The sequence below is a fragment of the Stylophora pistillata genome, chromosome 12 (assembly GCF_964205215.1).
Source record: "Stylophora pistillata chromosome 12, jaStyPist1.2, whole genome shotgun sequence".
Classification (NCBI taxonomy): Eukaryota; Metazoa; Cnidaria; class Anthozoa; order Scleractinia; family Pocilloporidae; genus Stylophora; species Stylophora pistillata.
In genome coordinates, this window is record NC_142530.1 from 14,372,682 (window position 1) to 14,397,500 (window position 24,819).

General features: G+C 38.6%; 1 protein-coding gene and 1 long non-coding RNA gene across 5 annotated transcripts in view; both read left to right on the forward strand.

The window, feature by feature from the left end:
* Positions 1-767: 767 nt before the first annotated feature.
* LOC148718912 (uncharacterized) lies at positions 768-2,569 on the forward strand. The gene is made up of 2 exons (XR_015994042.1): positions 768-1,171; positions 1,825-2,569. It is a non-coding gene; the product is annotated as an uncharacterized LOC148718912 (long non-coding RNA).
* A 776-nt stretch (positions 2,570-3,345) lies between these two features.
* The window catches only part of LOC111319645 (uncharacterized), a 26,853-nt gene continuing 5,379 nt past the window's right edge, over positions 3,346-24,819 (forward strand). The window contains exons 1-25 of one of the 4 annotated variants that reach the window (XM_088741238.1): positions 3,346-3,495; positions 3,568-3,753; positions 5,569-5,651; positions 11,620-11,802; positions 13,566-13,679; positions 14,542-14,655; positions 14,973-15,137; positions 15,422-15,535; positions 15,828-15,941; positions 16,276-16,440; positions 17,149-17,262; positions 17,851-17,964; positions 18,297-18,461; positions 19,505-19,618; positions 19,893-20,006; positions 20,338-20,502; positions 20,775-20,888; positions 21,173-21,286; positions 21,618-21,782; positions 22,166-22,279; positions 22,465-22,578; positions 22,858-23,022; positions 23,726-23,839; positions 24,016-24,129; positions 24,749-24,819. The exon at positions 24,749-24,819 is cut by the window's right edge and continues 94 nt beyond it. In XM_088741238.1, coding sequence (XP_088597364.1) covers positions 5,594-5,651; positions 11,620-11,802; positions 13,566-13,679; positions 14,542-14,655; positions 14,973-15,137; positions 15,422-15,535; positions 15,828-15,941; positions 16,276-16,440; positions 17,149-17,262; positions 17,851-17,964; positions 18,297-18,461; positions 19,505-19,618; positions 19,893-20,006; positions 20,338-20,502; positions 20,775-20,888; positions 21,173-21,286; positions 21,618-21,782; positions 22,166-22,279; positions 22,465-22,578; positions 22,858-23,022; positions 23,726-23,839; positions 24,016-24,129; positions 24,749-24,819 — 2,898 coding nt within the window. In that variant the 5' untranslated portion in view covers positions 3,346-3,495; positions 3,568-3,753; positions 5,569-5,593. Of the gene's footprint in view, positions 3,496-3,567; positions 3,754-3,808; positions 4,296-5,568; positions 5,652-11,619; positions 11,803-13,565; positions 13,680-14,541; positions 14,656-14,972; positions 15,138-15,421; positions 15,536-15,827; positions 15,942-16,275; positions 16,441-17,148; positions 17,263-17,850; positions 17,965-18,296; positions 18,462-19,504; positions 19,619-19,892; positions 20,007-20,337; positions 20,503-20,774; positions 20,889-21,172; positions 21,287-21,617; positions 21,783-22,165; positions 22,280-22,464; positions 22,579-22,857; positions 23,023-23,725; positions 23,840-24,015; positions 24,130-24,748 lie in introns of those variants that run through there. The other 3 variants (XM_088741240.1, XM_088741239.1, XM_088741241.1) reach the window with 3 other exon arrangements.

A 24,819-nucleotide genomic window follows, 5' to 3' on the forward strand; every position in this document is an offset into this window, starting at 1 on the left:
CCATTATGCAATTGTTACATTCTCCAGAAAAAAGTCAAGTGGAAGTACCCCAGTATGACAGTGCTCGATCAAATCGGGTCGGTCTCTGACAATGAGTTGAACTTCCTTGGGCTTTCCTTAGGCTTTCATCCATCGTTTTCGTTGCGTCTACATCAAAGGAAGATAAAGCCCTAAGAGGAAGAGGAATAATTAAGCAAAGAGAGCATGGCACTTAAGATAACCGTGTTTGTAGTTGGTGCTGGTATTGCCAATCACAAAAAGATAGTTAAGAATGAAAACGCCTATGATTGTTTTGTTTTGTTTTTTCAACCGTAACGCAATAAAGGTCTCTTATGCGTTATCGAAAATTTCTCAGCTTCTATTATAAATTAATAATACCATGACCTGTACGTAGTCTTTTGCAATAATAACGGCTCGTAATATTTCCAATTTTCCAAATACTACTCAACGCTTCGCGGCCTCTGTTGCTGAAGACAGAAAACATGAAATGTACACATCGCCGAAAATATGCAACATTTTCTCTCTGAGGTTCGTTTTTAATTTGCCGTTGTGAAAAATAGAAACCGCCCCGTAGAGAGTGTACGGGTACACTTTTACAAAAACTCAGAAGAATGCTTCACGGGTACACTTTTACAAAAACTCAGAAGAATGCTTCACCTAGCCCTATTTTACACTATTGAGAGCGCCCACATTTTTCTAGAGAGCATGGCGTTACGTAGTTACTAAAAATAGTATGAAGAAGTTTCTTGAACATTTAGTCACGCTGACTAAGCGAGAACTTTTAGGGGAACTTTATAGAAGCGTGACTAAGCATATTTTCGTTATGACGTAATAGTAGTGTAATGTTACTAAAAATAGCAGTATTACAGATCTCTAGAACATTCTGGAACTTTTGTATAAGGTATATCAAGAGTACCGATCAGTTAAAAGTTAGGCCTTTTAGTGAGTTAGAACTGCTGTTGCGAAGAGCCCAGAGGAGCGAAAGTCGGATAGAGTTGTTGGAATTATTTACTGGAATTGTAAGCCGTGTGGAAGGTTAAGTTGGAGAAAGTATTGTGGACGTCGACAAGTTTTAAGAGTTTTTCAAGAGAACTGTGAGTTGTGCGGAAGTGCACTGAGATTGAAGTTATAATATTTATAGAGGGCTCTAAGTTACGAGGATAGTTATCAGGTTGGTATTAATATCGCTCCGTGGCTAAGTGAAGAGGATAGTTGTTGTACTGGTTATTGGTATCGCTCCGTAGTTATTACGTCAGTTAATAAAGTAGTGGGGTTGTACGAGTTGTATCTTTCTGGCGGTTTGGAAAATACCGTAACATAATCTATACATAGAGAAATACAGATACAGATACAGTTTTTATTGAAGCTCCCTGAATGGGGTTTTCAGCATTAATACAAATGGTTAAATGAAATAAAACTAAAATTAAAGAATGTAAATTTATAGCTGCAACTAGAAATATTGAATAATGAAGTTAACCTAATAGCAGCTTAGTAAATTCACTCTTAAATTTCTTGGGACATTTTAAACACTTAAGGTTGCAGCTTAATGAGGTCCACAGCTTCGCTATTCTATAAGCAAAAGACCTCTGACCATTTGAAAGGCGGTAAAAAGGTATATCCAGGGTACTAGCTGATCGAGTTTTCCTGTTATGAGCACAAGAACATAGCCTAAACTTATTTGCAAGGTAATATGGGGCGAGATTACTAATGGACTTGAAAACCATAGTTGCATCATTAAATCTAAGTCTTTTTTTTTATCAGGAAACCAATTTTGTGTAAACTCTACGATTCTCCTTATTAAATTATTGTTGCATTATTTTTCAGGCAGTGAGCATTGGACTAGCTGTATCAGAAAAGACGAAACTCAAGGGGGTGAACCGTTGCCTACAAACGTTGATAATCGAAGCAGAAACCACTGGGCTACCTAGCTGGGAGAACCGAAAAACCCTTTAAGAGCCCATACGGATCTCTACTGCTTCAAAAGTTGAATTTTCACTTATCTTAAATGCTCTTATGAAACTGTAAGGAGTTCGGACACGTAAAAGAAAAAAAAAAGTTTCCATTGTGTTGATCTTCATTATTCCGTTGGAACAAATTCAAAAGTGCCTTTTTAAAAGTGATTCTTGAAATTATCATGACTGGCTATATAAAAAGTTCACAATGTTCGCTTAGGAAAGTATCTTCTATACAAGGCTAAAAGATTAGGAAAAAATTAAAATGTTTGAACCAAACGTTTTCGGCTGTTTGCCAACATCAACCCTGATGATGGCAAACAGCCAAAAACGCTTGGTTCAAACATTTTGATTTTTCCCTAATCTTTTAGCCTTGTATAGAATGTAAAAAGTTGACATTTTTTTTATCTTTTTATGAATGAGGTTGTGATCTCTAAACAAGTCTTAGTGTTAACATTTACGTTCAAGTTGAAACACCTTGAAAGCGTTTTCCCAAAATATTTAGAACTAATTTTTTATTTCAACTGGTTTCTCCCTTATGATATAAAGCTATCGCCGCCATACGCATGTGTAAAGGTTTTCGTAGAAATTGGAGAACAATCATTTGTTTGCTTGAATTGCTTGATTCAGACTAATGAAAATTATGATTAAATTTTGGGGGAATTTTATTTAATAATAATTGGTTTCTTATCACGATCATCGGATTTTTCTGAATTCAAATGATAGATGTTTTGCGTTTATGGCCAGTATTTAATCACGTTGAAATGTACCGGACTGTTCAAACAAGTGTTACCGAAGTTAGCCATGAACGAACCAGGAAAATTCTGTGGAGCCAAGAGGCCATGGATGTGCCTTCATACGCTTAGTTATTTTGAATATACTTGCATTTTTCCTGATTTTTGTGACTTAATAGTGACCGCCACTCGAGAAAAACCATTGCCATTTGCACCATCAGCTGATTGGGAAATTTTCGCGGGGAAAACTTCAGCGGTCAAAATGAATTTGAATAAATGTTGAAGACTGTTCTTATTTTTTCTTCTCATTAGCATATATAATTAGTAACAAACGTTACGAATTCACTTTAGTATGTCTACAGCAACCAGAGTGCAAAAATGTATTCTTTTACTTTGAGATCATGGCGGTGATTATTTGAAAAGGCGCGTCCAAATATTTACTAAGTTGGTGTGACTTATCCCGTTTGACAAATCAGGGTCATAGGGACTTAACGTCTTTTTTACATATGATTAAAAAAAAAGTTTAAGCAATCCACTAGATGTATTTGTCACTTTTAATTTTGGAATTATGTAACTGATATTTGAAACGAGCGATAATTGAGTAAACACACTGTTCTGCGATGATGTTAAATTGTTGGTCGATGAAAGCTAGATAGATACCCACGGGTCAAGCAGTGACTTCATAAGAATATGACGTTTGGTCTGATGTGCCTTTCTAGCCCGACTTAGTGGACTTTCTGTCCTTGAATTTGATGAATTTTCGATATGCAAATAATGGTAGAAGGGAAGGATCTCCTCTGGTTACCGTGGTATGCTATAGTTTTCACTCCAAGTTTCCATATTTTATGTTAACTGATATGAATGCACCTTGTAACTTGTAGGAAGAAAAGATCCAGTAAGGCAAATATCCTTGCAGTCACAGCGCACACGACAAAATCTGTGAAATTGACACTTTCAGAAAATGAAAGGAACAGCTTTGGCGGACGGAAAGTCTGAGGAGGACCGTTTTAGCGCTAGCGGCAGCTATCTCACTTTCCCACTAGCTGATTAGGAACAGACGAGATCAGGTAGCTACGAGGGAGACTATTAGTAAATTATGGGATGTGGTGACTTCTGTTGAGCTTGTGAGCGATCTCATTTCTGAATGAGTTCCCACGTTACTTCCAAAGAAGTTTCAAACATACTCTTTTTACTTGGTTAGCATGCAAACACGACTATGTGACAACTTCTTCTTTTTTTAGAAGCACTTTAAGGCTTGAAATATGTATGGAATGAAGTTCACAACAAGGGCAAAAAGCGACAGAAAGGACGGTAGTTTTAATGAATATAGGAAGTGAGAAACTTGGTAGCGTTTTTATAGTCTTTTACCCGAGGACGTGCTTGGCGTCACATACAATAGACAAATCACCAGGAAATTGTGCTAAAGTAAAATCAACCTGATATGAACATTCTTTGGATAAGTGTGCGTCTTCAGATCTTTAAATGCGGTTACGAACGGCTAGTAAGGTCATTCATATTTAAGGTACTTTGCAAAGAACTTTCACGAAAGAACTGAAGTAAGAAGTAAACAGAAACATTTAAGAGCTGAGAAGGAACTTTGTTTTTGAGAGTAAGTACCACCTGATTTATATTTTTGGCCTAAAAATGAATATACACACACAGAACAAAAGTTTTGATCAAGAAATTTTAGAGAGCTCAGCCGCGTGGAATCAATTTGAGTCACGACACTTATACTGTAAACTGATTGTCCAGTTGACATTTGTATCGAAAAGTACTGTTGTCGGCGATAGTTCCTGACGATTCGACAATATTGGCATCTGTTTATGGAGGTTTACAACATAGCTTGCAAACTAAGGTACCCAACTTCAATAGTGTGAGTGCCTCATAACCGTATTGTTCATGCACGCTAGCAAGACGTCAGCAAGCAAATGCCTTGAAACGGAAAAATTTCCTCTGCGATTGACTGCGACCTTCCGACCAGTTTGGCCGCGAGTTTACGATTTTCAAGATGCTTTTTCCGTTTCATCCCGATTGAAACACACTTTTGGGAGCTGTTAATGAAAAGCGAATTCATGATTTGAAAAGTGGTGGTATTTTAAGCCTTAAAAGCGACGGAGAAAGCTCTCGAGTTAACAATACTTCGATTCCCAAATGCTATCCGAATCATGGATGGAAAATGAAGTCTGTCATTGCTGACAAAAGTGGAGCTTCACCAATTTCGGACCATTCGTTTGCCCCGTAAATATATAATTTGAAAGTGTGGATATGTTCTTGGGGTATTGCACACCAGATGATTTTGTTTTAAAGCTAAGAGTTTTAAAATTTTTCAACACAACAGATTTCTGGCCGTAGATGCGAGTAAACAAAAACTCTCACAAGCGTTGTAAATAATCTTTTTGACCTCAGCCTTCCGCTGCTGTCAAAATTAAAGATAACAGGTATAATTTTTATCAAAAAAGTACTCTGCATTCGCTCGCCAAATTTTCGGCTGCTCTGCAAGCTACTTTTCACTAATTTTTCTCTTTAGTCAACGAACATTTTTAGGGACTGAACTCCATCAAATTTGTGTTTTTCTTTTTAGGGGAGAATTTTAATTTTTTTCTCTTTTCAAATCACTTATCAATTCCAAGAAATAACAAAAAAAATCTGTTCACTTAGAACTTGTATAACAAATTGGCACTGTTCTGAACTCCCTCCAGACAGAGTTTAGGAACTGAGTCAATAAGTTTTGAAAGTTGCAAAATGGAAGTAATCATTAAACTAGGAAATGATTATAAATTCCGCTACTGCTACAAAAAAACTATTACCAGAAAAAAAGAAAGTACCTTATGGAAAGTTAATTCAACTTTCTAGTATTGAAGTATTTTTTTTTAATTTTTAAGATTCAAACGAGTTTTATCAGACACTATGAAGTCAACGGCATTTATGTTGGCAATTCTCATTTGGGGCGTTAACATGTTTTGTGGTAAGTCTGTCATAAATTTAGTAGCATTTACCCAGCATTCCTAAGGGTTCGCCTAATGAAACATTTGTTAAATAATTATTGCACATATAACGTAACAATTTCCGTTTCCTACATGGCTTTGGTCTTCAATGAGCTTTAAGTGTCCCTGTCTGAGAAAGTGTTCCAGGAGCCAAAAGTGGTGGTCAACCGATTTGGCTGAAACTTGGCGTAAAAGTTGAGTGTGATAAGATATTTCAAAAGCCACTTTGGCTTACTTTTCTGACTGTTTGTTCTGGAGTTTCAGTGGGGGTATCGTTTGTGGCCTATGGAGCACCAAAAATTCATCCCTCTAGGTGGCATTTTGAAAGTGCTATAAAACTCCATTGGTGAATTGTGCTGCCAAATGAATTTGACCATGAACTCTACTATAGTGGAGCTTTTACTTCATAAATGTAACTTTGTTCTGAAGCGATTGGACAGAGAGGGACTTGAGGCTAAATTTAAGTCAAATTTGAGGTCAAAATCACTACCCAAAATTGCCATTTTTCAAAAAACCATAACATTCACCTGCCTTCTTGCATAACTTTCATACCAAATCCAGTTTGTACTTTAGTGACCCATTTATCAAAATCAGTTGAGTAAATTTTGGCGTATTAAGCTTTGTAAGTTTTTGGCACAAACTCTCCATACCCCTCTAAGGCCAAGTAAATTGGAATTTTGAGCATAATTTATGCTATAAACAGACCAAAGTTTTGACATAAAACATTTATTTTGTATTTGGTGAGTGAAAATGAATTATCTAGAAATACCTCGACTCATAGCTTAAAATTACTCCAAGAGGGCCTCTGATTAGCACTGCAAACACCCAGCGGTTTAGCAAAATAAAGGTAATTTTTTTCCAATGAAAACCTAGTACCCATCATAGAACACACATGATGATGTTCTGACCTAGATATGGCAATATATTTTAAGATGATTGAATTTTCTCTGATCTATGTTTGTTAAGCCATATTTCCTTACAGATATAACTCCAAGCACGCAAAGTCTCTATATTTTGTTAGGCTGGTTTTTAATTGAAAATAAAGTGACCGTGAGAGTATTAGGACTGGACCGAGTTTCCACTCCTCCCCCTATTCAAGTGTAAATGTTTGTGTCCTGAACAAGTATTAAAAGCATATCGATAAGAAGTTTCAGGATAATTTTACGATGGCGCTTTGTTCCTTTGGAGAGGTAAATGATCAGTGCGGTGCCGCGTCTTGGGCTCTGCACGAAACAGGAATGACTCCTTTGTTGTCTCGCGATAATGACATGACTACTTGGTTAAAACACAAGTACAAGGGGTCACGTGCGTCCAGGGCGAGAGGAAGATTGGGTGATACCAAAGCTACAAGTACAGGTAATTAAAAATATCAGAAAGGGCTCATACACCCGCATAAATGTAGCAAATGGCTTTTTTAGTGTCACTCTCACTAAGAGCGGTCCACTCAACTTCCCGTCCAAAAAACTTTTCTTAATTTTTTTCCTATGAAAAGGGTTTTGGACACAAGTTTCAGAATAGACAGACAGACATCTTATATTTATACAGGATAGCCCCTTCAGTGTAGTAAACACTGGTATCAACGGGGGTCCTGTAACCCACCCAACCCACCCCAGGGGAGGACATCCATCACACAGTAATCTCGTGCGTGGGAAATTAACGTCTCCTGCCCCTAACCCTGCAGGAGACGGGACCTCCATTTATTCGTCCCTATCCGAGAAGACTAGAATATCTAACCAATTCTTGATGTTAAAGAAAGGAAGCATATTCTTCTCAGTTAATTTTAAGACCCTGAGTGTTGGTCCGGCCGGTATTGAACTCTCGACCTCCCGCACAGCAGTCCGGCGCTCTCCCAATTGAGCTAACCAGGCGGCGGTTTAGTATGAAGATTTCAGCTTTCGCGAACTCTCTGTCAAGAGAAGATCATTTGGTTATATCAAATAAGTTGAAATTGTAGATTGGCCACCGTAACGAGTAAAAAAGCTGACGTTTCGAGCGTTAGCCCTTCATCAGCCCTTCTCTGTCTAATGGCATGTTTCAGATAGATAGATAGATAGTTTATTATCAAAAACCTTGCAGCCACAGGCTGAATTACGTTTGATTTACAATAAAATATATACTACAAAAAATACATGGCTAAGAAGAACTAATTTAAAAAGACAAAAATATATAATTAAGAGAAAAACAATATTACATCATTGCTTTATGGACATAGTGATGGATAAAACTATTTCGAGTACGAATGGTGTGGAGGCGCCGTGTAGTAAAAGAGTGCTGACTCCTTAAATTGACTTCGCACTCATTCTTGGGAGGTAGTAAGCTATAGAGCTTGTGCGAGGGATTAGACAGGATGGAATTAAAAAGCTTATCACATAAGAACTCGCGGCGGTTGTGTAAGGGAACTAGACCAGTCAAAAGAAGCGCCTCATTGTACGAACAATCTGGATAGATAATACGTAAAGCTCGCCTTTGACATCTCTCAAGATCTACTGAAAGGTATTGCGGGAGGCTATGATGATAAACAGGGCATGCATATTCAGTGACAGGCCTAATACAAGTCAAATAGAAGAGCAAAAGTTCCTCCGACTTGACCTGTGCACGCTTAAGCTGACGCAAAAAATACAGGCGCTTGTTTACTTTCTTTACAACTTCGGATACGTGATTATTCCACGTAAGATCGCAAGATATCTGCAAACCTAAGATCTTTGCTTGCTCTACACACTCTAAGTCCTGATCATTAACCTTAATTGGATCAAAGTTCTTTCTAGAGTGACTGAATGTTATGCGCAGTTCCTTGCACTTGGTTTCATTTAATTGGAACTTGTCAGCAGAAGCTTGCGTCGCGAGTTCGTCAACCGCTTGTTGGACTTTGCTGACCTCAGACTTCATGACTGTTTCAGAAATAGTGGAGTCATCGACATATTTCCACATGTCTGTACCCGGGATGATGAGGTCGTTTATCATAATAGTAAATAACCAGGGGCCAAGTTTTGTGCCCTGTGGGACCCCTGATGGGATGGCCCCCCACTCCGAGTAACAGTCCTGACTAAGTTTAACACGTTGTCGGCGACAGGACAGAAAGTCCACTATCCAGTCAATTATTCCGCTTGGAAGATCGTATGAAATGAGCTTCTGAACTAGGATCTGGTGGTCAATAAGGTCGAACGCCTTGCGGAAGTCAAAGAGGATGGTTCTGACAGTTGCACCGTTCCCATCCGTAGCACTAAGCCATGAGTGGACCATGCTTATTAGTGCTTGTGTCGTACTGGAACCTGGCACAGTCCCAAACTGCCGTACATCCACTTTCGCCAACACAACAGGCTTGAGGAAACTCTCCACGACGAAATCTTCAGCAACCTTAGAAAGCACGGGAGTTAGGGATATTGGACGTAGATGTTTGTTTACATCGTGTATTGGATTCTGCTTTGGTACTGGAGTGATGTTAGCGTCCTTCCAAGACTGAGGCAACCGTGCTTCCTTAAACGAACAGTTAAGGATATCAGTCACAGGCAGTGCTAGTAAATCTGCATTCTCTTTAAGAAGCCAACCGGGGATTCCGTCCGGACCGGTTGCCTTAGTTGGATTTAAGGCGGATAGCTTCTTTAAAACAGAGAATTCTGATACCTGGAAAGCACTCTCCTGGTCAGAGTTGGCTGAGGTGTTAGGTGAAAGGGGGGTGAAGACGCGCATAGAAGCCAAGAACGCCTGGTTGATGGTGTTAGCAATGTCTATCGTGCTTGGAGGCGAACCTCTCTGACCACAATCAATATGTTGGTAGAGGGTAGCTGGATTAACGCCTCTAGAAGCTGCGTCTGACATACCACTGAGCTTCTTTACCTCACGCCACCAAACTGCGGGTTTACAGTCCTTCAGATGTTCAACCTTGGAGTTATAGAACTTTGCACGGCATACTTTCCTCTCACGATTAACGCGGTTTCGTAGGGTGCGGTACTGCTCCTGGTCGCCTTGAGCGAGGGCCTTTTGGCGGCTGTGAATGAGACCCTTCAATTGTTGATTGACCCAGGGCGGCTCGTTGGTTTGTACCGACTTAGACTTCAGGGGGAGGAGAATGTCCATTCCGGTCTTAACTATGGTCTCCAGCATTTCCACTTTGCCCTTGCAAGAATCTTTACTATCGATAAGTGTCTTAACGTCCACATTTCCAAGATACGTGTGCATAGCCATACGCGTTGTAGGCCGTAAGTCCCTCGATTTCACAATAAGTTTAGTTCTTAGTTGTTGGGAACGCACGAGCGGCTGAACTTCCACAGAGAAATGATCGGACAAACCGAGAGCAGGGCGCTGGATCGGAGGGGCATAGAACTCCTTCACATTTGTTAACACCGGATCTAAGGTATTTCTGCCGCGAGTTGGAAAGGTAACGATTTGCTTCAAATTAAATCCGTTACTAAGGCGCGAAGATTTCTTTAACAGAGTTTTATTGAAGTCACCAAGTAAAATTATCCCGCAGCCAGGAAAGCGAGCCTCAACCAAAGATAAACAGTTATAAACAGTTTCATATGAACTGCAACGCAAAATATTTGTTATCCAGCTCTCCTAACTGTGGATTTCTTATTTACTGCCGGATGATTTGATTTAGTCAGCTCTAACGTACTAGGGAAATCGGATGGATCACAAGTCAGCTGGACGCCACTCACTACAACCTGTATGTATCATCCTGCTCTTTTACCGATGCCATCATGCGTATTTACAGGAGCTAGCAAGGCTATCAAAATTTTAACTGTTAACGGTCGTTTTTTTTTAAGCTCACTTAATATTGAATCAAAAAATGGGTCTGACAAAATGTAGAGACTTTGCATGCTTGTGAGTAATTAGTATAGATGGAGATATGACCTGAAAAATATAAATCAGAGGAAATTCAAGCATCTTTAAAAATATTGTCATATCTTGGTCAGAACATCATCATTTGTGTTCTATGATGGTTACTAGGTTTTCATTGGAAAAAAATTACCTTTATTTTGCTAAACCGCTGGGTGTTTGCAGTGCTAATCAGAGGCCTTCTCAGAGTAATTTTAAGCTATGAGTCGAGGTATTTCTAGATAATGACATTGATTTGGCTTTAATGTTTCATTTTCCGCACTCGCCAAATACAAAATAAATGCTTTATGTCAAGACTTTGGTCTGTTTATAGCATGAATAATGCTCAAAATTCCATTTTGCTTGGCCTTAGAGGGGCATGGAGAGTTTGTGCCAAAAACTTAACAAAGCTTAATACGCCAAAATTTACTCAACTGATTTTGATAAATGGGTCACTAAAGTACACACTGGATTTGGTATGAAAGTTATGCAAGAAGGCAGGTGAATGTTATGGTTTTTGAAAAATGGCAATTTTGGGTAGTGATTTTGACCTCAAATTTGACCTAACTTTTGCCCCATGCCCCTCTCTGTCTAATCGCTTGAGAACAAAGTTACATTTATGAAGTAAAAGCTCCACTATAATAGAGTTCATGGTAAAACTTATTTGGCAGCACAATTCACCAATGGAGTTTTATAGCACTTTCAAAATGCCACCTAGAATGATGAATTTTTGGTGCTCCATAGGCCACAAATGGGACCCCCCTCCTGAAACTCCAGAACAAACTGTCAGAGAACTGAGCCAAAGTGGCTTTTGAAATATCTTATCACACTCAACTTTTGCGCCAAGTTTCAGCCAAATCGGTTGACCACCACTTTTGGCTCCTGGAACACTTTCTCAGACAGGGACACTTAAGACCGTTTCAAAAAAAAAAAGAAATGAAATCCGCAGACCTTTTGCAAATTGTCAAATAATGAGTCCTTTCAAGCGACGTCAGTTGACGACTTATTTCGTATAATTTTAAATATCTTGGGGGATTCATAACGATACTGTGCCTCTTTTCGAGTCGAGATCTCTGACACCAGGATTTTTTTTTTGGTCTCACAAATATCTCGGATGTTTGTCGCCTCTTGCAGTCCTTAGTAGGTGTTTAGAGCCTCCTTGTCCACCTGGCAAGAAGACAGACAATCCTAGGGGTACCTGCTGTGTTTTTCCATTTAACTATGGAGGAAAGACCTACAACGCCTGTACTACGGAAGATCATAGCGGATTGTGGTGTTCACTCACTGCTGCTTACAGTGGATCTTGGGCTAACTGCGGTAAGGAACAGAACGTAAAGAGTTTAAATGCTCATAAAAAGAAAATTGATAAAAAACGCTTTCGTACTACTATACCTTGAAAGATTTGGTATAAACCAGGAGTTATCAGCTTATTTATTTGGAAAATAAGTTATCTGCCAAAGAACATACAAATATATTGTTAAAGAGAGCATAATTATGCTATAATAGCTGCATTCTGTCGCCTTTAGCGCTCAATTACTTCACACTTTCTGTTTCTTTTATATAGGAGTTTTTTATCACCAAATTTTGAATGTTGTAATCCTTTACTCCTTGGTATAGGTAGAACTCTAAATAATGCTTATGGACAACAAAAAATAATGAAAATGGAAAAAGTACTTATTACGACTCAATCCTTGAGATGTTAGGCATGAAAACATTAGAACACAGACGATTGCAACAATCGCTGACGATATTCTTTAAAAGTTTTAAGGAAAATTCCTTATGAAATATGACGAATTTATTCAAACCCCGAGTCATAACATACAATCTGAGAGGCAGTTGGCTGAACTAGAACAAAATTACATTGTATTTTAAAAATAATAATTTTCTCCTGATGATCACATAGTGTCGAAAACGTTTAGTTCTTTTGGTAGATAATTCAAAATTATTGAAACAGCCGATTTATCCACGGGTCGCGCTAGTTCATCATTTCTCGCCTTTGGAATAAGCTGCCATCATTTGCAAAAGAGCGCACTTAAATGTCATACGTATGATGCACGATCCTCGCAGTAGAGAGCGCTATTTATGCAATAGCGAAAATCAGACCTGAAAAAAAATCAGGCCTGTACGGGATTCGAACCACTGACCTCTGCGATACTAGTGCAGCGCTCTACCAATTGAGCTAACAAGCCAACTGGGAGCAGGCCGTTAAGTTGATTCGTAATAAACCCGTGATGATAAATCAATTGCAATGAAATATATGAAGTTCATATATTTTGAACTGCGGTATTAGATACGTATGATACATGATCCTCGCAGTAGAGAGCGCTATTTATGCAATAGCGAAAATCAGACCTGAAAAAAAAATCAACTTAATATGTCATCTTAACAAAGACGTTTTAAAAAATAATTTGAAATTTATTTGTTGCTGACGCAACAATTGCTTATAATGTTATTTTATTTATATTTTTATGGACTTAATGGTACGTACACATTTCGATAAACCATACACTTACTAATCACATCGCAATTATCTCCAGATTTGACCAAAAAAAATGTATTAGTGTATGTAGTCTCCAGATCTTATTTCTTTTCAGTTTAGTTTTTCATAGGTTTTAGCACGTATATTCTTTAGTTTTTTGGCTATTCAAACACTAATATCATCAGCCTAAGGCCTTGGAAGATTGGGAACCCCCAGTACATATTTGACGCTAAATGAATCATCTTATCTTATTAGGGATACAACAAGGCATATTTAGAGTAACTAGGTCTTGTCCGTTCGATTTAGCTATGAATCCTCGGTCATCAAGTCAATGTATAAAGGGGGTAAGTTTCTAAAGAAACTGTACTGCTCCATCTGTGGGAGTAACAAGGTAATTTTGGTTTTATCAACTGATTGATGATATAAAATTGGCTACCTAAAGAGTTTCGACGTTTCGTTTACCGTGGTTAATTTACATTATCAACTCGGTGGATAAAACCATATTCTTCAAAAACAAATGCATTGTCGGGCCTTAATAGTTTGTTAAAAGAAAAAAAAGTATGAACCACATCAATTTAGTGTTTTTTTTGTTCCTTCACAGTCGGCTCTTGCTACAGGAGACCTTGTGAGAATGGAGGAGTCTGTACAGAAACCAAAAATGACTCGTACAGCTGCGACTGTGCCATGGGATACTCTGGAGACAATTGTGAAATAGGTACATCCATAACGACTGTGAATCGAACTAACAGTCGGACAAATGTTTGTGTTATTTCCTATCCTAACCCACGGTTAGCTCAATGGATAGAGCGCTGGACTGATGTGCGGGAGGTCGAGGGTTCGAGCCCCGGCCGGACCAACGCTCAAGGTCTTAGAATAATTGAGAAGAATATGCTGCCTTTCTATAATATCAAGAAATGGTTTAGATATTCTAGTCCTCTCGGATAGGGACGAATAAATGGAGGTCCCGTCTCCTGCAGGGTTAGGGATAGAAGACGTTAATTTCCCACGTACGAGATTGCTGTGTGATGAATGTCCTCCCCTGGGGTGGGATGGGTGGGTTGTTGTCTTGCGTTTCGTACATGAGCCTCTGGCTCGGGCAATATGGGTAACCATGCCCCACGTAAAGACATTAAACTTTTGCTGCTGCTGCTGCTGCTGCTGCTACTACTACTACTACTATCCTTCATGTTTTTTCCCGAGATGATTCCGACGACGAATAGTATTCATTGCGAATGGAGAAACCACATGATATGAGTTAAAAATTGCATATTTGGACCACGAGAGTACGAACGGTTTATAATCTCAAACTGAACAAACCACAGGTCGCCAAATCAGTATAACACAGCACATTCCACCTAAAAAACACTAACCAATCAGCTGTTGTTCTCAAAATAGTCATACCGTAGGAACGTGCACTAAAAAAAAATTGAAAAATTATCATTGAAATAGGGGTGTGTATAGGGAATAAGTTCTCTCACTTCATATTCTCTTCTTTACCTCAAATAGCCATTCTTAGTCAATCATCCAACAAAAGGATGAACATATCTAAATCAGCGTTGTTTCTTGTTGCTCTGCAGCGGGCCCATGCGCTAAGAAACCTTGTCGAAATGAAGGAATCTGCACCGAGACTGGAAACAATTCACGCAGTTGCGAATGTGCCGCTGGATATTCCGGAGAAAATTGTGAAAAAAGTACAAGCACATTCATTGTAATCTGTGTATGAGCAACACATGCAATATTGATATTACTTCATTTTAATGGAACTCCTTTAGATTTTGATAACGACCTTCCCAAAATAGTGCTATGGGTGCTCTGGACAGTGTGACGTGCCATTTATCTAATTCAAGACCGATAAGACATACCAAATAAATTATTTTCTATTAAACCCTACAAACGACGCCCATTACAATAGGGATGGTACACCGAGTAGTCTAATGTTCATGTTGCGCTTCTTAATTAACTGAGAATATACCCAGAACACCAAGCAAATTTTCTTGTTCTTCCACAGAGCTGCCATGTCCTCCTGGCAAAAAAACCGACAATCGCCAAGATGCCTGCTGTGTTTTTCCTTTTATCTATAGGGGAACGACCTACAACGCTTGTACCATGGCCGATCACAGCGGATTTTGGTGTTCACTTACTGCTACCTACAGTGGAAATTGGGCTAACTGCGGTAAAGAACAGAAAGCAGCGAGTTAAAATCATAGACAAAAAAAAAAAAAACACAAGTACCATTAGATCCGTTTTAAAATATGATTTAGCAGCTACAATGATGAGACACAAGATAGCTGCATATTTGGAGCAACTAGGTCTTGGTTTAACTCTAAATCATCGGTCATCAAATATGTACCATTATTAGAAATAAAAAGGTTGCTGTTAATGTTCATCTCCAATAGTTTTTAAATTTCAAGAAATGTATGGGGGTGCTTAACCAAGTGTTTTCTTGTTTCACTTTAGTCGGTCCATGCCACAAGAACCCTTGCTTAAATGGAGGGGTCTGTACAGATACCAAAAACGACTCGTACAACTGCAAATGTGCTGGGGGATATTCTGGAAACAATTGTGAAATAGGTACGTACATATAACAACTGGGAATTCACATAACAGTCATTTCCGTGCTCGACGCTTTTTTTCTATCATTAGTAATTTTTCTCCCGCCGTGATTTTGTCGAAATATGGTTTTCATTACGAAGAGGAAGTCACAAGATATGAATTGAAAATTGCCATTTTAGGAATTATGCAAAAAATGAATGCTTTTGTCACGACTGGGTAGATTCCTGGCATTATCAATCTCAAATACCTAATTCATCCAAGTAAAAGTATGAACATATCTAACTTAGTCTTGTTTCTTGTTATTCCGCAGCGGGCCAATGCGTCAAAAAACCTTGTCAAAATGGAGGAATCTGCACCGAAAATGGAAACAATTCGCGCAGTTGCGAATGCACCGCTGGATATTCTGGAGAAAATTGTGAAAAAAGTACATACAGTCATATAGATTGTGAACTATACAATATTGGATATATTTCGTACCTTTAATGTTTTAATGTTTTAACTTTTTTAACCACCTTCGAATTTCGTTCCTCTTAAAGTAGCGCTTTGTGAACTCTGGACGGTCGGACGAGCCATTCGTACAATGGAAGGCTAACTCAGATTCTCAATAATTCATTCCTTATTTAAAAATAAGGAATTAAATCCCCATTTATGATATCCAGTTATAAAAGGTGATGTACTAGAAAACGTTCTCATATTTTCCTTTAAAACTAACTGAAAATATACCCAGAAGGTAAGCAAATCTTTTTGTTCTTCCGTAGAGCTTCCATGTCCGCCTGGCAAAAAAACCGACAATCACCAAGGAGCCTGCTGTGTTTTTCCTTTTATCTATAAAGGAACGACCTACAACGCTTGTACCATGGCCGATTATAGCCGATTGTGGTGTTCCCTTACTGCTATATACAGTACATCTTGGGCTAACTGCGGTACGGAACTGAAAGCAGCAAGTTGAATTGTGTGCCCAAATAAGCAATACTGTAGTATATAATCGTTTTAGAACAAGATTTATCAGCTACAATTATTATGATGAGAAGAAAAAATTCCATATTTGGAGCAACTGTCCAATAGGTTTAACTATAAATCATCAGTCATCAAATATATGCTCCTATTAGAACTAACAAGGTTGCTGCCAATATTCATGTAAACTGAGTTCATAGTCAGAAAGAATAATATAAAGGTCCTTAATCCGCCTCCCAGTTAGCTCAATTAGTTAGAGCGCCGGATTGTGTTGTGCGGGAGGTCGAGGGTTCGGGCCCTGGCCGGACCAATACTCATGGTCTTAAAATAACTGAGGAGAATTTACTACCTTTCTTTAATATCAAGAAATGGATAGATATTCTAGTCTTCTCGGATAAGGACGAATAAACCGTAGGCCCCGTCTCCCGCAGGGCTAGGGTTAGGAGACGTTAATTTCTCACGCACGAGATTACTGTGTGGTGGATGTCCTCCCCTGTGGTGGGATGGGTGGGGAGGTGAGATCGTTACATGGACTGAAGCGGCTGCCAGAGGCGCCTGACAATGCTGACGTCCGATCTCAACCTTATCATTGTAACTAGACACGTTTGTTGTTGAGAGTGCTTAAGACTTTCTTTCTTCTTTCTTTCTTAATTAAGTATTTTATTTTTCTATTACAGTCGGTCCATGCGACAAGAACCCTTGCCTAAATGGAGGGTTCTGTACAGCAACCAAAAACGACTCATACAACTGCAAATGTGCTGGGGGATATTCTGGAGAAAATTGCGAAATAGGTACATGCGTAACGACTCTGAATTCAGCTAATAGTCAATTTAATGTGGGAATAAAGGGGGTAGGTTTCTAAAGAAACTGCGGTGCTGCGTCAATGGGAGTAACAAGGTAACTCGGATTTATCAACTGAGTTGATAGAGTAAATCGGCCACCATTAACAGTTTCAAAGCTGACGTTTCGAGCGTTAGCGCTTTCTCAGAGTGAATGACGAAGAAGCACTCTGACAAGGTGCTGACACTCAAAAAGTCAACTTTGGAACTCTACGGCGGCCAATTTACAAGATTGACTCAGTTGATGAAGCCAAATTCAATGTTTGACTCAGTTGATGAAGCCAAATTCAATGTTTGACCATGTTTTCTACTTTTGGTAACGATTTTACCCGCCGTGATTTGACCGACATATGATATTCTTACAGAGAGGAAGTCATGACACATGAATTATGAATTGTATTTTTTTGGAATGATGCAGAAAAAATAAATAGTTTTGTCACAACTGCACAGTATTCAGTTATTTTTAATTTCAATTACTTTATTGATCCAAACATAAATATAAACATATCTAATTTGGTGTTGTTTCTTGTTACTCCGCAGCGGGCCCATGCGCCAAGAAACCTTGTCAAAATGGAGGAATCTGCACCGAAACTGGAAACAATTCGCGCAGTTGCAAATGTGCCGCTGGATATTCTGGCGAAAATTGCGAAAAAAGTACGTACAGTCATATAGATCGTGAACTATGCAGTATTGGATATATTTCTTACCTTTAATATTTCAATGTTTTAACCACCTTTGAATAATTTTGATCTTCTTAATTAAAATAGTTCTTTGTGTGCTCTGGACTGTCGGACGAGCCATTCGCGCAATGGAAAACTAACTCAACATTCTCAATAATTCATTCCTTATTCAAAAATAAGGAATTAAAACTCCATTAAGACATCCAGTTATAAAAGGTAATACATGTACTACGTCCCCATAATTCCCTCTAAAATTATCTGAAAATATACCCAGAAGGTAAAGCAAATTTTTCTGCTCTTCCACAGAGCTGCCATGTCCTCCTGGCAGAAAAACCGACAATCACCAAGGTGCCTGCTGTGTTTTTCCTTTTATCTATAAAGGAACGACCTACAACGCTTGTACCATGGCCGATTATAGCCGATTTTGGTGTTCACTTACTCCCACTTACAGTTCATCTTGGGCTAACTGCGGTAAGGAACAGAAAGACGAGAGTTGAAATAAATGCCAAAAAAAAACAAACACTATGGTACTTTGTATTCGTTTTCAAACACGATTTATCAGCTACAATCATTATGATAAGAATAAATACAGGAATTGCATATTTGGAGCAACTAGGTCTTGTCAGGTAGATTTAAGTATCAATCATCAGTCATCAACTACAGAGAGTTGTTGGATAATAATAATACATAGAGTACAAATAACGCCTAAGACGCGCACAAATATTACGCGGTATTTGTACTCCAGAGAACTGGTTAGACAGGTTTTCTCGCATCGCGCAAGCGACGGATTGGATTGGAGTTACAAAATTTTAAAATGGCGGAGAATTTAAATTATTTTTCTGACGACGAAAAGAGTCGGAATGGCTGGCGAAGATTGATCCAAGTTTATTAGATAAATCAAACGAAGATAAGCAGTTAGACGACGATAAAATTTTATCATTTGTTGAAGAAAATAGAAACAGCACCACGACAACTCGCCAATTTCCTTCTACTTCGCATATTTCTGTTACGTACTCATTGTAAATAAATATCCGCGAAATTCGCTCGCACTGAAAAAACAATTTGATCTGTTGACTGATAAATAACTTATTAGACGTTTTGTTGTGTAGCATCGCTGAGTATTCTTACTCGTTATTTGTCCGACCTACAACGCTTGTACCATGTCCGATCATAGCCGATTATGGTGTTCCCTTACTACTACCTACAGTGGATCTTGGGCTAACTGCGGTAAAGAACAGAAAGCTGCGAGTTAAAATCATAGTAAAAAAAAAACAAAACACAAGCATCATTGTACTTTATATTCGTTATAAAACAATCACGAGAAGAAATACAAAAATTGCATATTTGGAGCAACTAGGTCTTGTCTGTTGGGTTTAACTATAAATCATCAGTCATCAAATATGTACCATTATTACAAATAAAAAGGTTGCTGTTCATGTTCATCTCCAATAGTTTTAAAATAGCGAGAAAAGTATGGAGGTGCTTTAACTAAGTATTTTCTTGTTTCACTTTAGTCGGTTCATGCCACAAGAACCCTTGCCTAAATGGAGGGGTCTGTACAGATACCAAAAACGACTCGTACAACTGCAAATGTACTGGGGGATATTCTGGAAACAATTGTGAAATAGGTACGTACATAACAACTCTGAATTCATATAACAGTCAATACCGTTCTTGACCCCTTTTTACTATCATTGGTAATGCCGGGATTTATCCGAAATTCATTACGAAGTGGAAATCACAAGATATGAATTAAAAATTGCCATTTTAGGAATTATGCAGAATATGAATATTTTTGTCACGACTGGGTAGATTCCTGGTATTTTAAATCTCAAATACCTAATTCATCTAAACAAAAGTATGAACATGTCTAACTTAGTGCTGTTTCTTGTTATTCCGCAGCGGACCCATGCGCTAAGAAACCTTGTCAAAATGGAGGAATCTGCACCCAAACTGGAAACAATTCCCGCAGTTGCGAATGTGGCGCTGGATATTCTGGAGAAAATTGTGAAAAAAGTACATACAGGCGTATTAATTATGAATTATGCAATATTTGACATATTTCTTACCTCTAATATTTCAATTTTTTAACTACCTTTGAAGTTTGATCCTCTTAAAATAGTTCTTTGTGTGCTCTGGACGGTCGGACGAGCCATTCGTACAATGGAAAACTAACTCAACATTCTCAATAATTCATTTCTCATTTTAAAATAAGGAATTAAAACCCCATTTATGACATCCACTTATAAAAGGTGATAGATGTATTAGAAAACGCCCCTATAATTCCATCTAAAATTATCTGAAAATATACCCAGAAGGTACAGCAAATTTTTCTGTTCCTCCACAGAGCTGCCATGTCCGCCTGGCAAAAAAACCGACAACCGCCAAGGCGCCTGCTGTGTTTTCCCTTTTACCTATGGAGGAACGACCTACAACGCTTGTACCATGGCCGATCATAGCGGATTGTGGTGTTCACTCACTGCTGCTTACAGTGGATCTTGGGCTAACTGCGGTAAGGAAGAGAAAGTCCAGAGTTGAAATGCGTGCGTAAATAAAACAAGCACTATTGTAGTATATAATCACTTTAAAACTCTATTTGGCAGCTACAATGACGAGAAGAGATATAAAAAAATACATATTTGGAGCAACTATTGTAGGTCTTGTCTGTTTGCTTTAACTCTAAATCATCATTCATCTCATTACTATTCATCTCAAATAGTTTTTAAATAGAAAGAAAATTATGGAGGTACTCAATTAATGAAGTATTTTCTTGTTCCACTTCAGTCGGTCGATGCGACAAGAACCCTTGCTTGAATGGGGGAGTCTGCACAGAAACCAGAAATGACTCGTACAACTGTAAATGTGCTGGGGGATATTCTGGAGACAATTGTGAAACAGGTACATGCATAATGACCGTAAACTCAGCTAGCAGTCAGTTCAGTGTAGGACCTACTTGCTATCCTTGGTAAATTTTTTCCGCCGTGATTTATTTGAGATAAGGTATTCATTACTTTGGGGAAGTCACAAGATATGAATTTTTAAATTGCACCTTTGGAGTTATGCAGAAAATGAATACTTTTCTCGCGACCAAACAGATTTCTGTTAGTTCTAGTCTGAAATTCCTCATTCATCCAGACGAAAGGATAAACGTATCTAAACAAGTCCTTCTTGTTACTCTGCAGCAGGCCCATGCGCCAAGAGACCTTGTCAAAATGGAGGAATCTGCACCCAAACTGGAAACAGTTCGCGCAGTTGCGAATGCACCGCTGAATATTCTGGAGAAAACTGTGAAAAAAGTACAGACAATCATACAAATTGTGTTATGCAATACTGGATAATTGTCTTTTATAAGTCTTTAATTTTTTTTAAACTACTTTCGAATTATGATCCACTTAAAATAGTGCTTTGTTAGCTCTGGATGGTCGGGCGACCCATTTGTACAGAGGAAGTCTAACTAAACATTCTCAATAATTTATTCCTTATTTTTGAATAAGGGATTAAAACCCCATATATGACACCCATTTATAAAAGGTGATACATGTACTAGTAATCGTCCTCCGCATTTCGCTTTCAAATTTTCTGAAAATATACCCAGAAGGTAAAGCAAGTTTTTCCGTCCTTCCACAGAGCTGCCATGTCCTCCTGGCAGAAGAACCGACAATCCCCAAGGTGCCTGCTGTACTTTTCCATTTACCTACGGAGGAACGACTTACAACGCCTGTACCATGGTCGATCATAGCCAATTGTGGTGTACACTCAAGGCAGGCTACAGTCGATCTTGGGCTAACTGCGGTAAGGAACAGAAATTCGCAGGCTTACATGCGTGCCTCCCCAAAAAACACTTTTCTTCTTTTCTGCTGTATCAAAACTATAACGAAATTCTCGAAAGGGATTAGTCTTCACCAGCCCGTTTCAAGGACTACATTCGATCCTATCACCATTGTCTATTACAGTTTTTAAGCACGAGATATAAGCGTCATTGATAAGAAGAGGCACCACAACTGCATATTTGGAGCAACTAGGTTTTGTTTGTAAGGTCAAACTATGAATCCTCCAGTGGGTAACACAATCAATACCTTCGGCCTGAGTTTTGCTAATATTGATCTCAAATAGTTATTTCATAGAAACAGAAGTAAAAAGGAGCTTAATGAAGTGTTTTGTTTGTTTCACCGCAGTCGGTCCATGCCACAAGAACCCTTGTCTGAACGAGGGAGTCTGTACAGAAACCCAAAACGACTCGTACAATTGCAAATGTGCTGGGGGATATTCTGGAGACAACTGCGAAATAGGTACATGCATTTGGACTGTGAATTCAGCTAACAGTCAATTCAGTGTTTGACCTACTCTCTATCCTTGGTATTTTAACTTCTTGCTGTGGTTTAGAAAAGATTCCTGTTACTTTTAATCTCAGATGCCTTAATCATCCACTGTAAGGATGAACATATCTAGAGTAGTGTTTCTCGTTATTCCGCAGAGGGCCCATGTGCCAAGAAACCCTGTCAAAATGGAGGAATCTGCACCCAAACTGGAAACAATTCGCGCAGTTGCAAATGCACCGCTGAATATTCTGGAGAAAATTGTGAAAAAAGTAAATACAGGCATATAAATTGTGAACTTTACAATATTGGATATATTGTTTACTTTAAATATTTCAACTTTTTTAACAGCCTTTCAATCACGATCTTCTTAAAATAGTGCTATGTTAGCTCTTGACGGTTGGACGAGCCATTTGAAGAATGGAAGACTAACTCAATATTTTCGATAATTCATTCTTTAATTTTTAAAGGGTAAAACCCTATTTATGACACCCATGTACTAGTAATCGTCCTCCCTATTCCACTCTCAATTTTTTTTTGTTCTGCCACAGAGCTGCCATGTCTTCCTGGCAGAAAAACCGACAATCCGCAGGGTGCCTGCTGTGTTTTTCCTTTTGTCTATGGAGGAAAGACCTACAACGCTTGTACCATGGCCGATCATAGCCGATTGTGGTGTACACTTAGGGCAGGTTACAGTCGATCTTGGGCTAACTGCGGTAAGGAACAGAAATTTGCGGGTATAACTGTGCGCCCAAAAAACCAAACACATCTCTTCTTTTGTACTATTAAACCTATAATCTGATCTTTATCAAAATTATCGAAGGTGACTAGATATCACCAGCCCTATTTGATTACTATTAGGACAATGTATGCGTCATGCTTGTTACTGGACTGGGTAATAAGACATTCAAAAGTTAAAAGGACAGTTAACACGTCATATCTATGTAGGTGGACAAAACGCTTGATTTGCACGCACTGTTGTCGCGCATTTCGCCGAGTCTGTTGCTTTTTTTCTGAAAACGTATAGCCGTTCTCCAGTTTCTTTCTCGAATTTTTTAGGAGTTTCAATTAATTGGTAGCAGGGCTTCGTGTCGTCCAATTCTTTCTGTAATCATGCTCTGCATGATTAAAAAAATGACTCCTTCTTCCTGGTTGTCCTATTTTGTTTATCACCCGGTTGATTACAGACGGTATTGGACTCCACTCGATCCCATAACCATTATCAATTATATTCCTTTTAAAATACAACTTATGATCTTGAATTATAAGAAGAGATACAGCAATTGCATATTTGGAGCAACCAGATCTTGTCTATTACATCTAACTTAAAATCCTCAGTAACGTAATCAATGCTATCGTTAGGCCTGCTGATATTGATCTCAAATAGTTGAATTAAGTGCTTTTCTTGTTCCACTGCAGTCGGTCCATGCAGCAAGAACCCTTGTCTAAATGGAGGGGTCTGTACAGAAACTAAAAACGACACGTACAACTGCAAATGTGCTGGGGGTTATTCAGGAGACAGTTGTGAAATAGGTAAATGCATGACACATGTGAATTGAGCTAACAGTCGATTCGATGTTTGACCTATTTTCTATCCTTGGTAATTTTTTCCGTTGTGGATAAGAACAGATTCCTGTTAGTTCTCAAACACCCATTCATCCTGACAAAATTATGAAAATATCTAAGTTAGTGTTCTTGTTACTCCGCAGCGGGCCCATGCGCCAAGAAACCTTGTCAAAATGGAGGAATCTGCACCGAAACTGGAAACAATTCGCGTAGTTGCGAATGTGCCGTTGGATATTTTGGAGAAAATTGTGAAAAAAGTACAGGCATAGATGTTGTAAACTATATCTGAACAACTTCGTACATTATTGGACATGTTTCTTCCCTTAATATACTAATTCATATTATAACATAATGGACATAGTGCATATCGTCTGATTGGTGAATTCAGTTTCCAAGCGGATGCTTTGTCAGATTGGAGAGCCCGTATGTAACTATTTATGTACTGTGTCATAAAAGCAATGGAGTGCAATTTTTTTCCGCCTTTCTAACGTGATAAAGCCACTTGGGATGTTAGAAGAACACCAGGAAAGCTTACAAATCACGAGCCGAAGGTTCGTAATTTTTGAGCTTTTTTCGTGTTTACCAACATCCCAAATAGTTTTATCACGTTATAGAACCAAGAAATGTGTTCCATTGCTTAATTAAGCGTTTTTAAATCTGATCTTCTTGAAATAGTGCTACGTGTACTCTGACGGGTCCAATGAACTATTTCTGCAATGCAAGACTAACTCAAAACTCTCAATACTTCATTTCTTACTAAAACAGATTAGCGACATCGCGGTATGATAACCACTAATTGTCACACTTATTTTTGCTTCCTTGTCTGCCAAAACATAGCGAGGAGATTAAGCAGAATGATTTCCTGTTTTTCCACAGAGCTGCCATGTTCAACCGGAAAAAAGACAGACAATGCGAGAGGTGCCTGCTGTGTTTTTCCTTTCACCTAT